The 17960-nt window shown below is 46.0% G+C and overlaps 1 protein-coding gene across 1 annotated transcript in view; it reads right to left on the bottom strand.

Annotated features, from left to right (window-relative positions):
• GABBR2 (gamma-aminobutyric acid type B receptor subunit 2) overlaps window positions 1–17960 on the bottom strand; it is a 354769-nt gene that overhangs the window by 154463 nt on the left and 182346 nt on the right. Inside the window, exons 5-6 of the mRNA XM_024734390.1 lie at window positions 10745–10810; window positions 1441–1641 (exon numbers count right to left, since the gene is read on the bottom strand). Of these exons, the coding sequence (XP_024590158.1) occupies window positions 1441–1641; window positions 10745–10810 (267 nt within the window). The remainder of the gene's footprint in view (window positions 1–1440; window positions 1642–10744; window positions 10811–17960) is intronic.

Raw genomic sequence — 17960 nt, 5'->3', positions numbered from 1 at the left:
CTCATGTGTAATCATTTACATCTTTGGTCTTCCTTAAGTCTCTCATTTTAATTATTATACTGTCTGCCTGTATAGAATTTTAGTTTTTGTATTTTCCTCAAACTTTATACTATTTTTAAAGTTTAGGGTATCCCTGGACCCAAGTATCTTCTAATAAACTGTAAACTTCAACAACTTTAAAAATAATACCTACTGAAATAAAAATGAGTTGTTTCTTCTCATTAGTCAGCATCTCCAAAAACTTCATATTGTCATTGATTTTGGTATTAAAATATTTCTTTCAACATTTTCTACCCAAAGTGTTTTTCCAGGATCTCTCAGGTGCCACGTGATCTACAGAGCTGCTTATAAAATGTGTCCTAATGATTTGCCCTTTTTGGACAAATCAATAAGTCATTCTTGTAGCGTTGGCTCTGACTGAGATTAAATAATGGATAAAAATTATATATATATATTTTTTACTTTACTATGAAGTTGATCCTTTAAATGAAGTTGAAGGTTGGTAGAGAATTTAAAAATCTGAGATCAGAGGAGACAGAAAAGAATCATGTGCCCTGCTGTACTGAACTTTGGCTGGTGGTTAGAATTGAGAGACGGATGTTGCCATCTTCACTGGGACTGCCACCACCTGATTCTTGATAATGTTTTCACTGATAGAGAATAGTGTACTTTGGAAATACTTTTACATGCACCATACTACCTGTTCTTTCACAGCCCTATGAGATAAGCAGGCCAGGGGTTAGTCATCCCTAGTGGGAACATCCCTAGTGGAGGCCTAAGGACCTAAGCACCCTGCCAAGGTCCTCCTCCTAGTTATGACAGCACAAGATGTCAGGTGCCATGCCAGCCACATTGCACAATCTGCCATTCAGCCCACCTTTTGACCCCAGAGGAAGATATTTTCACCACCACTCTACAGATGAAGAAACAGCGGCTCAGAGAACTCAAGCTCAAGGTCACACAGCTGGTAAGTGGCAAAACTGGGGTTTGGACCAATCTTTCTGGTCTTTAGTACATGTTTCCCCAAGTCTATCTGTGGGGTCGTTCGTCTCCTCCAGGCTGACAGGAGCATCAGTGAGACTGAGAAATGACATTCCAGGTCAGAGGGGCACAGGATGAAACAGTGGCCTCGTGTGAAAGTCAGTGCCTGCAGTTGGTGCCATACTAGTCACGACTCCACCCCTTACGCATACACTATGTTACGTGCTTACAAAGCACCCTTACCTCATTTGATTCCCACAATTCCCTAGAAGGCCATGCAGTAGAGAGCTGGATATCCTCATTTAACAGATAAGCGAGGCTCAGAGAGGTCACATGCTTTGCTCAAAATCACACAGCAAAGGCCAGAACAAGATCTAGGTGCTTTTTGCCAACATCATTGGACAGCATGGTTAAGGGAGATGGGCTTGGGGGCTGAAATGAGCTGGCCAAGACACCGACCTTTCCTGAGATGGTCTTGATCTGCTTGGAGCTCAGAGGCTCGAAGTCCACGCCGATGTAGCCCTCCATGGCAGCAAGCAGATTCTTCCGGAGACAACGGGATGAGTTGGCTTCTGTGTGCACCTGCTCCCACCAGGAAGGCTCATACCAGCCCGGGATGATCCATTGGTATTTGCTACCGTACATATTCTCCTCATATGCCTGCAACAGATGGGTTGACGATGAAGGCACCAAGAGACAAACATTTGTTCAAAGCTTTGTACCCTGTGGGAAAGGTGGAGGGGACTCAGGGTTCCTCGTACTAGAGGATTTGTTAATTTTTCTATTACTTGCTTGGTCTCCTCCTCATTATCTCTCAAGGGATACAAGGTAGTTTATAGGAAACATGTATATTAAAATAATAAAACACTGAATAAAATAAAAACATAAGTGCCTGGGAAAATATAGATTATAATATGCTTATTGGAGGTAAAGGGAACAGAACATAGACAAGTCCACCAAAGGTTCCAACACTATAGATATAAGCTACATATTTCACCATGAACTTCCTGGCAGCCCAAGAGAAAAGGGCAACAATATGAATTGCATAGCTCTTATTTTCAGTAAGGAGAAAACATACCAGTTCTTCAGGGACACAAAATGTTTTCTAGGCTTTAATCCCTAAACAAAATGCCTCATATGGAGGTCACTGTCAAATTAACTAGCATGGTATCAACACCATCCCTACAACAAACAGATTTCATAAGGCTATTTTTGTATAGATCTTTACTAAAAGCTGAGATCATAACCTTAAAATATAATCTAGGGCGGAGCAATTTTGCAAGGGGCCAAGAAAATTTAATGTAAGCATACAACTTATATAAGATGTCACTTGGCAAACTGAACATCTCTCTAAATCTTTACCCAAAGCATGGTGTACATAAATCCAGATCCCAAAAAAAAAGTCCCTTATATTTATATACTTTACACGCATCTTATTTGTCATTCATGTCCACCCTTTGAGATGGTCTAGGCAGAGTTTATTATCCTCATTTTAGAGATGAGGAAACTGGAAACCAGAGAGGGAAAGTCACTTTTCCAAGGTCCACAGTCTGGAACCTAGGTCTGCCTACTCTTACGCTGCAAAGCCACACTGCCTGCCTCCCATTTAAACAAAAAGTTGTCAGACTGTTCTAATATACCCCCATTTGGCTTTAATTCTTACTGTGATGATTTTTTATCTGGAAAAGCATGCTTTTTGATAGCTTAGATGCACCCAGAAAATCCCACTTTGTAGGTAGGTCACATTCCATCAGAGTTGGGTCCAGAATGGAGTAGAGCTCACATTCCTATCAGTAATCAAAACACCCAGAAGTGACTACAGAGAGCAGTGGTGTATGTAAATGCTCTCTGCGCACTGTGATGAACTGTATACGTTAAAAAATGTGAACCTTAAATGATCCAGCAATTTGTTCCTAGGGAGCCACCTCTGTTAGGAGGACACGTTGGGAAACAATTCATGTCACACCCCTTTATGTTCCTTGGCTTAGAACAGACACAGCATAGAGGCCAGGAGGGTGTGGAGAAAGAAGCCTGCAACATTGCTCTGGATGCCAGGGAGAGTTTGGCTGCCCTCCACTTAGGCTCCAGCATGCTAATCGATGGTCTGCCCAGAAAGGGTGGGCCAGAGCCCTTTATATTTGTGTATATTAGAGAATACTTACTGTTGAGTCTAAGCGTTAGAGGTGTGTTCCCTTCATTCCTACATCTGAGGAGGCAACTCTTCTAAAACTCTCTCAACACCTGAAAAAGCCCAGCCTGCAGTGTGGAGCATCTCACTGGGGTAAGTGTGAATTAGAATATTTGTTCCTTAGCTTAAGCTCAGATTCCATCTCTATGGCCTCTGTCCATTGATTCAGTGAAGCCACCGGAGATTAAACTGAAATTGTTTCATACGAGAGCCCTTCAACTATCTCAAGGTAATGATCACATCGCCTCTTCTCTAGACTTCTCTAACGATATGGGACTTTCACCTCCCTCATTCTAGACACTGTATTTCTCACAATGCAGCCTCAGATCATAGTCATTTTTTCCAGCAACTACATTGTAATGTTGCCCCAATCAAAACTGTTGTAGAAAAAACACAGAGAGCCCTAATATTACAATTATATAACAAAACCCCAGTTCAACAAAACTGGCTGGGGGCTAGACCTTTGAACAAAAGGGTCATCCTAATGACCCCAGGTCATTTAATCAATGGCAGAACCTGTGAGACTTCACAACTCTCATCTTTCACTGGCAGGGAGGAACTCACATATATTGAGCCCCTATTATGTGCTAGGCCATTTATATACATTACCTTATTTTATCCTCACAACAACCCTATGAGTTATGTGCTATTATCTCTATCTTATAGATGAAGACATTGAGGCTCAGAGATTGAGGAATTTGCTCAAACACATTCAGCTAAGTCAAGGGGACAAGATTCAAAGTCTGTTTTTTTAAGTTTCTCTCTTTTCTTAGCAAAACAAACAAAGTAAAACTTTCTGGAAGCTTTCTCAGTCTTAAAAGGTTGAGGCAAGATAGTGCCACTTATTACGAATGTATGGTAAGTAAGCGACAACAGATACTGAGTGAGGACATGAGGAGGTCTTCTGATCAGATGCAAAGGCAGATTTGCATTATTCTCTGAGACCAAAGACTGTGTGATAATTTAGAGGCAGCATGGAGCAGGAAGTCAGGAGCCTCCCAGGGATCTGCTGTGATAGCTGTCTGACCTGCCATTGTTCTGTTAGGTGTTCCTTGTGAGTGAATTTTCCAGAAAACAGAAGCTTAGTCCATTTGAATGACAACACATTTTGTTTAGAATATTAGTCAATTTTGATGAAGATAAAATTTTTTCTACTGATCTTTTGAAAAAAAAAAGAGAAAAGACTATAGTCAAGTAGCACTAGATTCTCTGCCACATACCAGCTGGGTAACTCTGGCACACAGCTCCTTGGACCTTGCTTTTCTCATCTATAGCCTGTGGAAAGCAAAGCCCATCTCACTGGGTTGGTGTAGGAATTAAATGAGGTAATATATGAACAAAAAAACAACCTGATCAAAAAATGGGCAGAAGATCTAAATAGACATTTCTGCAAAGAAGACATACAGATGGCCAACAGACACATGAAAAGATGCTCAACATCGCTAATTATTAGAGAAATGAAAATCAAATTTACAGTGAGATATCACCTCACACTGGTTAGAATGGCCATCATTAAAAAGTCTAGAAATAGGGCTTCCCTGGTGGTGCAGTGGTTGAGAGTCCACCTGCCGATGCAGGGGACGCGGGTTCATGCCCCAGTCCGGGAAGATCCCACATGCCACGGAGCAGCTGTAAAAGTCTAGAAATAATAAATGCTGGAGAGGGTGTGGAGAAAATGGAACCCTCCTACACTGTTGGTGGGAATGTAAATTGGTGCAGCCACTATGGAAAACAGTATGGAGGTTCCTTAAGAAACTAAAAACAGAGTTGCCATATGATCTGCAATCCCACTCCTGGGCGTATATCTGGAGAAAAATCTAATTTGAAAAGATACATGCATCCCTATGTTCACAGCAGCACTATTTACAATAGCCAAGACATGGAAGCAACCTAAATGTCCATCGACAGATGAATGGATAAAGAAGAAGTGATACATATATACAGTGGAATACTGCTCAGCCATAAAAAAGAATGAAATAATGCCATTTGCAGCAACATGGGTGGACCTAGAGATTATCATACTAAGTGAAATAAGTCAGACAAAGACAATGATATCATTTATATGTGGAATCTGAAACATGACACAAATGAACTTATTTACAAAACAGAAACAGACTCACAGACATAGAAAATAAACTTATGGTGTCCAAAGGGGAAAGGGGGGGAGGGATAAATTAGGAGTTTGGGATTAGCAGATATCAATTACTATATATAAAATAGATAAACAACAAGATCCTACTGTATGGCACAGGGAACTATATTCAATATCCTGTAATAAACCACAATGGAAAAGAATATGAAAAAGAATATATATCTGAATCACTTTTCTGTACACCAGAAAGTAACACAACTTTGTAAATCAACTATACTTCAATAAAAAAGAAATAATAAATGAGGTAATATGTGTACCATGCCTGGCCAACACTACGTGCGGGAACATTGTAGCTGCTCCTTCTCATGCCACTCTCTTTTCCAGAACTCATGGTTTTATTCTGAAAATTAGCCACTCCTATGGGCCATGCACAGTGATACTTTTGGGCATGGCCCAAACACCAAATGGCCCCAGACTATTGTTCTTGGAGTTTCTGATCTACATTTTTTTTTTTTTTTGGTATGCGGGCCTCTCACTGTTGTGGCCTCTCCCGTTGCGCAGCACAGGCTCCGGACGCACAGGCTCAGAGGCCATGGCTCACGGGCCCAGCCGCTCCGCGCCATGTGGGATCTTCCCGGACCGGGGCATGAACCCGTGTCCCCTGCATCGGCAGGTGGACTCTCAACCACTGCGCCACCAGGGAAGCCCTCTGATCTACTTTTGATGGCTTTGTCTCCTTTCTAGTTGTCAGGTCTAGGCTGTCACTTTCACTGTCATTAAATCCCTCTCCTTACTCTGAATTTGCTACTTTTAAACTGCTATGGAAAGCAGGGAGTGTTAAACATACATGCAGAAAAAAGTACACAGCACAGGCTTTGAGTGAGGGTCTAAAAGGCTCTCCTACAAGGGAGGTAGATTGGGCTTAAATATACCATACAGTGTCTAAAGCAACTGCAGAGAGGCTTCTGGGCCTCCATTCTGGTATTCCCACGTTCAGAAGGGCTGAGATTGTTGGACATGTGAGCCTTAAGAAGCTGCTGGTATCTTTGTCTGTCTCCTTTGCCAAATAGGGAGTTCCTGGAGGGTGGTGTCTGCTCTTTCCAGGATCCCCAGTGCTTAGCACAGTGCCTGGTGTACAGAGGGCACCCAATAAATGGTTGTAGAGTGACTGACTGAACACATTTTCAGTTTACTTGGTTACCTTGGTTTTCACTGTTTTTGTCTCTAGTAGGAATGTGGTCTCAGGAACTGTGGCCACCAAATGGGCCCTACCAGGTGATGATGGGCAGTCTTGAGCTCATGTTCTTCAGTCCCATGAACGACTCTGTTCTCTTTAGCTGCAGACAGGTAGCCATGATGTAATTTAAAACTCCAATTTCCTCTTTTTATTGTTTCCTTTTGCCTCCTCACTTCCTCAGGCAAGAAGGATATTTCCCTTTTATAGGCATTTCATAACCATAATAGTAATAAATCCTCACATCAGTAAAGCAGTTAACAGTTGGGATCACAGTCACCCTGCGGTGGCCTTGTTTAAGCCCCTCGACAATCCTATGAGGCAAATAAGACAGGGGTTGTCGCTTCCATTTTAGAGGTGAGGCAGCCGGGGGCTGGAGTTGTAAAGTGGCCTGCTTGAGGTCACACAGCTGGCAGAACTAAAACTAGAACCCAGGTCAGAGTGCTTGAGAATCTAGAATAGACCACCAAGGAGGGAGGAGAAGACAAAAGCGACAGGCCATGCTCGTCCTTTGCTGGAACTGAAATGAACATTTTGCCACATGGCTATAAATAGTCCTTGCATTTGCTAGAGACTACTCTCCCCTTGGGTGGCAGGTCCAATCTCAAGAACATGCAGGGGCTTCCGTGGTGGCGCAGTGGCTGAGAGTCTGCCTGCTGATGCAGGGGACACGGGTTCGTGCCCCGGTCCGGGAAGATCCCACATGCCGCGGAGCGGCTGGGCCCGTGAGCCATGGCCGCTGAGCCTGCGCGTCCGGAGCCTGTGCTCCGCAACGGGAGAGGCCACAACAGTGAGAGGCCCACGTACTGCAAAAAAACCAAAACCAAAACCAAAACCAAAAAGAACATGCAGCAACACGCTGCAAAGTTTGCACTGTAGCATTTGGATGGCAAAGATGCGGTTGCCTCCATCCCATTGTGCTCTGACCCTGACATGGGTGGAGAGGTTCTCTCCCAGGGTCTCTGCTCCGAGCAGCCCCGCCCTCCATCACACGCCAGAGTTTTGATTCAGTGTGAGGACACTGAGAAGACTCTCCTCAGGACCTTCCAGGCCTGCCAGAAGAACTCCTTTCTAACCAGATAAGACTGACAGTCCTGACAGGCAGATCCATCTGACGGTCTGACACACGGAATAAACCCCCAACCAAAAACTTCTGAGAAACCACTGAGTGAATAAAGCAGCCAGCAAAGACTCTAAGAAAAAGTCCATCTGAAGATACCCAAAGTCCAAGAGGAAGAAGAAAGTGAGATGAGGAGGTGGGATGATGTCCCGTGCTGTGTAGAAGGCAAGCAGCCTGGGGCTTTGGGTCACGAGGAAGACAGCCATGCCGCCTGTTCTGAAATAGAAACCACGCTGCTGGAAATGCCACTCAGAAAATAACCACAGTGCACGGCATGGAGGGAAATCACAGCCACGCCTCAGCTTAGGGTTTGGCTCAAATCAGAACAGGAGGGGACTCCCCTGGTGGTCCAGTGGGTAAGACTCTGTGCTCCCAATGCAGGGGGCCCAGGTTCGATTGCTGGTTGGGGAACTAGATCCCGGATGCATGCCGCACCTAAGAAGTCCACATGCCACAACTAAGAGCCTGCATGCTGCAACTAAAAGATCCTGCGTGCTGCAACTAAGACCCAGTGAAGCCAAGATAAATAAAGAAATAAATACTAAAAAGAAATGAAAAAAATAGGAGATCTGTCTGCATTTTGTGCAAACAGGAGATGGCCAGTGCTCAGTGTGGCAACTTCACAGATCATTTTTATTAATTTACTTTTCCTCAATTGATCGACAATCACCCACCATGTGCCAGCTGTTTGCAAGGTCTTGGGAATATGTAGGGGGCTTCCCTGGTGGCGCAGTGGTTGAGAATCTGCCTGCTAATGCAGGGGACACGGGTTCGAGCCCTGGTCTGGGAAGATCCCACATGCCGCGGAGCAACTAGGCCCGTGAGCCACAACTACTGAGCCTGCGCGTCTGGAGCCTGTGCTCCGCAACAAGAGAGGCCGCGATAGTGAGAGGCCTGCGCACCACGATGAAGAGTGGCCCCGGCTTGCCACAACTAGAGAAAGCCCTCGCACAGAAACGAAGACCCAACACAGCCAAAAATCAATAAATAAACAAATTTGGGTTTTTTTTTTTTTTTCAAAAAAACCCCAAAAAACCCAGCTTCTTCTCTAAAAAGTTATGTCTTCTAATTGGAGCATTATTTTCCTTTTCTAAATGGGCTGTTTCTGGACCTTAGATGGTAACATGCAAAGTATTATGACTTTTGAAATAAAATGTATTAAATCAATTTGCTCCATTTGTTTCAATTTTTCTCATGTTCCTCCTTAGATTTTCATATGGAAATACTCCTTAATTACCCTTAACTGAGACACAGGATGCTTAACACAATCTAGGAAAGTCCATCAGTTAGTAAATTCGTCAGCCCAATGTTGGTCCATTCCATCCTCAGAGACCTTACATAAACAAATAAAAAAAGGTTGCTGACATTTGCTGAGGGCTCACTGTACGTCAGCCACTATGCAAGGTGTTTTTGCTCATTTAAGCTCACGACAATCCTATGAGACAGGTGTTATTATTATCCTCACTTTACAGATGAGAAAACTGAGGTTCAGAAAGTGTCAACAAGCCCAAATTCAGTTACTAAGCTGCAGACCAGTAGTTCAAGCCCAAGCAGACTGACTGCTGAGCACTAAGCTTCACGCAGGGTCCCCTGAAATGTCAGCCTATAGCTTCTCCTTCCTCCCTGCTATTTTGAAAGGTGATCAGGCGGTTCCCACTTTGCTCCTGAGCCTTCAGGAGGAAATATCCCTGGGTGACTATGGTTTCCGGTCACTGCTCTCTCCTTACTCCTGGCCTTTTTTCAGTTTCTGCATCTCTCCTGAAGTGGGGCACCAGGAGCTGAGCAGGATACCCCAGGTGGGGTCTCTCCAGCAGAGAGCAGAGGGATGACCCGCCCTAGTTGTGGACGTGCAGCATGAGGTCACCTTGGCTCCCTGGAAGCTGTGCTCACACTGGTTACTCACGGTAACCTTGAGGTCAACTGAGACTCCAAAGTCTCTTTTGTTCTAAACGCACAGTACCCCTCAGCTATACCTCTATCATCTTGGACATAGGCAGCCCAATTTGTTCTAATATAACCTTATATTAGGACTATTAGATTTAGTCTTCCTGGATTCAATCAAACATTCCAGCTTGTTAAGGTTCTTTGCACCCTGGCTATCTTCCAACATCTTTCACAACTTCTAAAATTCCTATAAGCCTATGTTTATAATCTCATCCAAGTTACTGAAAAAAGGTCAAAGAAAACAGAGGCCTGTGGCCCATCACTAGAGACCGCACCTAGAATAACCTCAGTCTAAGAGGAGGAGCTTATTGGGTAGACAATTCATGTAACTAGGCTCTCATTCTGTTGATTTCTCTCCTGACCCTGAGGTGGAGGAGGGTGAGCCAGGGCATCAGAATGGAAAGACATAGTCCCTGTGTTAGAACTCTTACATATGCTCAGCTTAGAATATCATGTGGAGAGGGCTTCCCTGGTGGCGCAGTGGTTGTAAGAAAAAAAAAAAAAAAAAAATCGTGGAGAAAAGAGGATTTGATTGGGAATCAGGTGAATGGGGATGGAGCCCTGGTTCTGCCATAAAACAACCCTTGGACAAGCTTCTCCACCTCTCTAGCCTTCTAGCTCCTCATCTGTAACAAGGGTACAATAAAGCAAGGGTAACAATAGTAGCTTCACATGGTTATTGGAAAGATTAAGTGAGATAAGGTTTAAAAATGTACTTTGTCACCTATCACACACCAGACAATTAAAAGGATTCAGTGGTAGATACTGAACAGTTGACGGTCTGTGCTAAACCTGAGTCTCTGAGCCCTGCTTACAGGGCAGGAAGGGGTCTGAGGCCTCCCGGTCTCGCCCTGGAATCTGGTGTCTCCCTCTGTGTGGTGCACACAGCACTGCTCCATTAAGCAAGGCTGGGTGGAGGAGACTTAAAACTAGCTGGCAGTGCTGAAGCAATGGTAAGACAGTGCGTTTGGTAAACTGAGGTTCCTGGTTCCTCCTACAACTGCACTGTTCTGAGTCCTGGGGTTTTAGCTCCCCGGAAAGATGAAAGAGCAGTGAGAATAACACTTCTGCTTCCAACACCCCAGACTCCGGTCCACTCAAGGACCAGGCAGTGACACTGAGTGCAAGAAAACGCTTCGTGAACCTCCCCAAAGACATCCATGACACAACCAAAGTGTTACTTACACAACAGAACACTTTTGCTGCCATATTCTGGTCAAACTGGCCAAGGATGATCCGCACGTCGTTGCCCTGTGGACAGAAGGACACGATGTGAAGGTGAGCGTGTGATCGGCACAGCCCAGAGGGCTCGAGGCAGTGGGCAGGGATCATTCACATGCCCCAGGCTCCCCAGCAAGAGCTCTGCCTGAGGGGGTGGGCAGGGCAAAACCTCACCCCCCCAGCCCAGCCGAGCCTGGATCTATGGCTCTCTCTGGGCCCAGCTTTCCCTCAGCTACTGCTGTTGGCCCTGCGTGGTCTCCTGGGTAAACCCTGGGGCTGGAGGCTAAAGGCTCTGAGGAGCCTCATTGTCTCCTCTGCTCTCCTCCAACAAGGGCAGGCAAACGCTCTGGGGCACTGAGACAGTGTCTGCTCTCCGTCCTCACTCTACACATAGGGAAACTGAGGCCAGAGGAGAGAAAGTAACTTCTAAGGTCCCCAGGGGAGTTGGCAGCAGAAACAAGTTCCCAGCCAACACCCCCTCCCCCTTTAGTATTCTAGACTTTTCCACCTTTCTCGAATCCACAGAGCTTCCCAATTAAGAAGTTTCAGAGTCTCTTTGAGTTCTCAGCTTTGTTCAAATCTCAGCTCCACTTGGGTGGCCTCAAGTGGCTCCTTTTCCCATCTTAGCCTCAATTTCCTCATCTGCAAAATGCAGATAATGGCAGTACTTAGAGGGCTGCTGAGAGGACTAAATGAGCTAATCCTCATAGAGTGCTTAACATAGTTCCTGGCACAGAGTAAACACCCAGCTAGAATTAGTGTCTTATAACCTTCTCCCAACCTATTCTTCTCCCTTTATTGCAAAGGAAAATCTATATTCAAAAGCTCTATAAATGGTTACTTATTATCTTAATATCTCAATATGGTTAATAGGTATATATTGTACCATGGGTCCTATCACTCATTTATTCATTCAACAAACATTTACTGAGTGTCTGCCTGAGGCTCCCTCCTGGGTCAGGGTAAGGGGTTCTTGGTTGCTTTCTAGGGGAAGGGACCCTGCCCTGCCCCCATATAGAACAGGCAGAAGGAGGATGTACAGGTAGCCTCCAGGAGACCAGCCAGGCCCCGGCCCACATGCTTGCTCTATCCCAGTCCTGCCCTCCGCACTGACACTCAGTCCTGCAGGTGATGTTACCTTGCTGCCATTTACCCCGCCCTTTCCAGCAAGCCTCAAGGCTCTTTGATGCATAAAGAAGAGAAACATCCCTTTAAAGATCAGTTTTTAGCATCTTTCAAAATTGGAAAGTGCTGACTGGGAGGCCATTTTACTCATCATATACTTTAGCAAAATAAAAAAGACTTGGATTCTAAAATCACCCTTCGTTTGCAAGCAAGAATGGAAAGAAGAAAAAAAATTTTCCTCTGAAAGGACTTTAAAAGATCATTAACAGAGCAGTTGAAGGAAGGCAAGCCTTTGTCATCACCATGGCTGCAATGCTATAGAAAGTTCTAAGCTGCTTCTGTTCTGTGGCCATACTCCCGGGCACACTCCAGGGTCTTTCTGCTTGTTTGTCGAATTTTTTATAGCATTTCTTGCTGCTAACAGTGTTCACCTACCCATATCCATATCCATATCCATCCATCCATCCATCCATCCATCCAGCAAACATTTATGGAGCATCTACTTTGTGCCAAGCCCTGTGCTGCTAAACACGGTATAGTAGAAACAGCTTATTGGATTTTGGAGTCAGAGAGACCTGGGTTCACATCCCAGCTCCGGCACTGACCAGCTACATGACCCAGGGTCTTAATGTCCTGGAGCCTCAATCTCCTCATCTCTGAAATGGGGATAATATTCCCTGCCTGACCCGGTGGTTGTAGGATTCATGGTAATGAAACCCACCCACTGGCTTCCATGGTGCTCCCTCCTGGTTCCCTCCTGCCTCCTGGTCATTCCTGCTCAGACTCTGAATCAGCTCCTCATCTTTCTGCCCATCCCTAATGCTGGTGTTCCATACAGTTCTGCCCTCATCACTCTCCCTGGGCAATCTCATTCATGACCCCAGCCACAACTCCCCTCTGAGCATTGTGGACTCCCAAGTCTCTCTCCCCAGCCCAGACTTTTCTCCAATTGCCCCCCGGACACCTCCACTTGGATTCTCTCAACATGCCCCAAGTTGAACTCATCATCATTCCCAACATGCCTACTTCCTCCTCCTGTATTGTCCATCTCTAGAACGGAGTTGTCAACCTCCTACTCCCTAAGATCATAAACTTGGGAGCCATTCTAGATTCACTCCTCTCCTCATCTTAGCCATAACCATGGCCTGTTGGTTCTGTCTGCTCACTAGCTTCCTGAATCACCCCCATGTCTCCAGCCCCATTGCCCTGGGCTTAGCCACCTATCACTCCCTACGTGGTGAACCACTACAGCCTCCCAGCTGGATCCCTGCCTTTAGTCCTGCTCCATCCACCCAGTCTCCAGAAAGCACACAAGGGGATCATTCCAAGACTGAAATTTGATTATGTAAAATCTTTCCATGGCTCCTGGAGCTTTATAGATCAAACTCTGAGCTCCTTGGAACATTCCAAATTTTTTACCAACTCACTCCTGCTCATTTCTCTAACCACATTTTTTGCTACTCCTCCACAGCAGGGAGAATGAACTACCTGCACCTCGCATAAATGGTCTGCCATTCACTCATTCACTCATTCATTCATTCACTTTCTCACTCTGTCCCCTTTCTTTCTACAAGTTCATTCATCCAGAATGCCATTCCCTCCCACCCTACACGCTCTGCCTGGAGAGCTGCTACTCCCCTTTCCTGCCTTAGCTCAGGCATTCCTACTCTGAGAAACCGTCTCTGTCCCATTAGGCTTGGTGGTCATTTGCTCCTCTGTGGGCCCAGAGCACTCTGTGCTTCCCTCTATCATGTCCTGAGTCTACTTGTTTGTTTTCCCCATTGGACTAAGGATAACTTGATCCATCTCTGGGTCTCCAGCTCCCAGAACAAGGCATGACACATATATCAATAAATAGGTATTAAATGTGTGATTAAGTGAATGAATGCTGTGTGAAGCACAAGCACAATGCCTGGCCCACACTGGTTATTCAGCATCTGCTGGTTATTATCATCAACTGCACTAATATCCTGCTAGCCTAGGGCCTACGTACTGGTTGGGTTCACCATGTTCATTTATTGAATGGACCGAGGGACTCGCATCTTCATGGTTGACCACCTGACCACCTGCTAACAGATAAACAAACAGCTCTGCCACTTGTGGACCATTTTGTGTCTCTGTTGCCATGACAACCAAGTTGCACTGACTGCTTGGTTCTATGCTCCCAAACTTTTAGGACTGGATGGGGGCCCAAGGGATCGCTGATCTTGTTAACCCCTTCCCAGAGAGGCAAAAATCTTTCCCAAATCCAGCACAGCACCCCAAAACCAGCAATCTTGCCTTGGTGTCCCCTGAGCATTAGAGGGTCCTGGAGAAAGAGCCTATCCGGGGCCAGGTTATGCCTGATGCAGGAAGCTATTCACACCCACTCTGACTCTGGACAGTGAGTAAGAAGGGCAAGATGCTGCAAAGCCTGGGAGAAAAGAGGATAAGCCAGCACTCAGTGCAGGTGGGGCCTGGATCCCAGGGTAGGGAGAGGATAATGGGAAATATGACTGGACTGGGATCCTTAGGGGGTCCTTGAGAGCAGCAAAAAGAGTTGAAGGTGCTTCTCAAAATGGGATATGTGTACTCCCAGGGCAGAGGAGTTCTCCTGAGAGTATGAAAAGTGCGGATATGCCTGGTTCTTCTTCCTGGAGTAGTAATTTATTGGAAGATTCAGGGGTGAAGGGAAACATTTTGGATCAGGGGAATCTTAAAAGTTTTTAACACACCCACACTCTCAAAAAAGTTCCAGAATCACACTTTTCAATGTTGCATAACTTGTATGTTTTCCTTAAAATCCAGAGAGAGGAAAGAGATTTTGTGTTGGCAGTGGACCCTGCTTCTGGCCAAGCCCGCCCACCTCCCTACCAGGAGTATCAGTGCACTCTCCTCTATGGCTGAAAGGGCTTTGGGGCAGTTGAAGGACTGCCAGGGGTAGGGGAGGACAGCCATGACCATCTCTAAGGATGACAGCGCAGAATGGTGCTGTGATGTTAGAGCTGGAACGTGGCAGAGGGCAGGGTCTCAAAAATCCCTGCCACGGACGCTTGGCTCTGCAGGGGGCCGCCTGGAGTGAAAGTAGATGTCCCGAGATCAGACAAATGACAGCTTCTTCTTAGAGGGCTAGATCTAAGGTAATGGATGGTAGCAGAGACCTATGTTCACACCCTCAACAGGCCACACCCATGGGGGGGCAAAAATGGAAGGGAACAGCCATGGGGCAGGAGGCCTGGGGAGGGGTACTCAGTCCAAACCCTGGGTGGATTTCCCTTCCTCTTCCCTGGCCCCTCTCATCTGTTGTCTAGGACCTCTTTGTCTCTGGGGCCCTTAAAGGGAGCTAAAATCTCACATATAAAAAATGACACTTAAGAAGGATGACTCAATTCAAAGCACTACTGCATAGACCCCCACTTTACACGGTATCCTAGCAGAGTCAAAATAAATGACAGCTCCCGAGCTCTTTCTAGCCACTGCCCTAGGAGGTACGTGCTAGAATTATGCCCACTCTGGATAGTTTCATGAGCAAACTGAGGCCCAAAGACTTAAGCAACTTTCCTAGGCACAGCAGACACTGTTGGTCCTGCTGGATCCCCTCCTCGGGGCTAGTGAACCCAACCCAGCTGCAGCGATGGTGGGCTGCCACCAGCTCCCTCCCTTCTCTGGAGAACTTCCCTCAGCCAAGGGGAGCTTCCTGGCCCTAGAAGGCCATGCTGTGCCCCACATCCCATAGCAGCCAGTGACTGACTCGCATGGGTAGAAAACTCCAGCCCCCTTGCTGAAAGGTGGGACCAGCTCTGTGGTGCAGACTGTGCTCCAGAGATCCGGTGAGGCCAGGTTAAACCCATCTCCAGCCAAAAGGCATTCTGGCCTAGCTCCCCTCTTGCCTTATCCTGCTTCTCTCCCCTTCTCCTGAGCCCACTCTCAATAAATCTCTTTCACAAGAATCCCAGGCTCTGTTTCTAGACACCAGGTCACAGGGATAAGAAGTGGTGACTTTGGACTCGACCCAATGTGGGTCTGGCCCCAGAGCCCAAGCATTTGACCACTCACTCCTATATATTACCTCCCACGCTGAGAAGGCCAACCCCACCAGGCCTGGGCTGCTGGGGCTCAGTACTGAGTCTGCAGCAATGACTCATGGAGAAAAGTCCTATGGATTTGGAAGTCAAAGGACCTGAGCAGCAAGTGTAACCCTGAGACAGACAGCTGATGTGCATTTAAAAGAGCAGGAGAGCAGAAGGCAACCCATCTTGCTTCCCTGTGACAGCAGTGTGGGGTCCTGCTAGAAGATCAAGGTTGACCCTGACACTGACCTCCTACCATCTCTGCATCTGTCTCAGCCTACGTTTAATAGCTTCCTGGTTTCCTACAGACGCACACAACCCCACTACCCCACTGGGCTGCTGAAAAATCAAATGAAACCATGTTCAATGTTGTAGAAAGGGGTAAGGTGCAATGAGCCCAAAGGTGGCTGAGCTATTAGAGGCCGGCCATGATGCAGGCTGGGAGGTGCCCCTGACCTGGAGCAGTGGGCACTGGTGAAGTGGTGAGAAGCCCAGGCCTGCTCCGACTCCCCAACTTTGGTCGTGAGACCTGGGGTAAGCCTGAGAGGGTTAGCAAAGATGTTTTCCAAAGTCCCTCTTGGCTCTGACAGACTGATTCCACACCCAGAATGAGTATTCTCTTTTATTTAGCCAAGAGTAGTCCTTCTTAGACTTTTTTTTTTTCTTCTCCAGAAGTGTCCCTAAAAGCAGAGAAGCAGGAGACATATACTCTTAAGGACGGGAGTGAAAAACGGTACAGCCCATAGCAGCCCACTGGCAAAGCATGGCATTTCTTTAAAGTTTATTATTTTATCTTAAAAATTCATGTATATTTAGCCTTCCAATAACATATCTATGTTTATCTTAAGATAAAAATAATGCTTTTTCTCCCCATGTCTCTGAGCAAAACTGGCCTGCTGGGAAGATGCACTACATTTATCCTGCAGCTTTGCGTCCCCTTGGCGTGCTGGTATGAACCTCAGGTTCAGGCAGTCAGGCTGGATTCCTGGCCCATGGGGGGGCAGGTAATTCCCACTAGGACTTTCCCATGAAGCAAAGTGGGGAACACAGTTCCCCTCAAGAGCTATCTTTGTGGTCTTCCTGTAATAGAATAATGGCTCCCCAAAGATGTCCATGTTCTAATCCCTGGAACCTGTGAATATGCTGTGTGACATGGCAAGGGGGAATTAACACTGCAGATGGAATTAAGGTTGCTAATCAGCTGACTTATAAAATAGGGAGATTTTCCTGGAGTCTGAACCCTGAATGATGGCTTGGGGGCTGCTCCACAGAAGGCCAATAAAGCGACTGAAATTGATAGGGACAGAATAAAGGGACAAAGCAAATGATTAAATAGTTAATCCCACTAAGGGATCATAAGTAAAAGAAAAAAGTATGGGAGACCCCTGTAAGTGAATAATCACTCAAGGAAGCAGGCTTGCCTAGCAACAAAACCATGCAATAGGAGCATGAGACATGCCCCAAAACAATAGAACAATGGTGGAATGAGACCCACATCCTGCCCAGGGAGGTCGGTAAGTTAATGACTCCTAGGACTTGCTCCTCTGTGCACACTAAAAGCAAAAATATAGGCAATGTTGGACCAGACTCTGGCTTGGCACAGCCATGTAGCTAACAGGGTCTGGGTGCTCCAGACGGGTGTCAGGCCTGTGTGTCTGAGGTGGGAGAGCCGATAATAACAAACCCAAAACAATTAAGAAAATGGTAACAGGAACATACATATCAATAACTACCTTAAATGTAAATGGAGTAAATGCTCCAACCAAAAGACATACACTGGCGGAATGGATACAAAAACAAGACCTGTATTTATGCTGCCTACAAAAGACCCACTTCAGACCTAGGGAAACATACAGACTAAAAGTGAGGAGATGGAAAAAGATATTCTATGGAAATGGAAATCACAACAATGCTGGAGTAGCAATTCTCATATCAGACAAAACAGACTTTAAAATAAAGACGATTACAAGAGACAAAGAAGGGCACTACATAATGATCAAGGGATC

Source organism: Neophocaena asiaeorientalis, unplaced genomic scaffold (assembly GCF_003031525.2).
Source record: "Neophocaena asiaeorientalis asiaeorientalis breed wild unplaced genomic scaffold, Neophocaena_asiaeorientalis_V1.1 scaffold192, whole genome shotgun sequence".
Classification (NCBI taxonomy): domain Eukaryota; kingdom Metazoa; phylum Chordata; class Mammalia; order Artiodactyla; family Phocoenidae; genus Neophocaena; species Neophocaena asiaeorientalis.
This window is presented reverse-complemented; position numbering and strand designations above follow the sequence as displayed.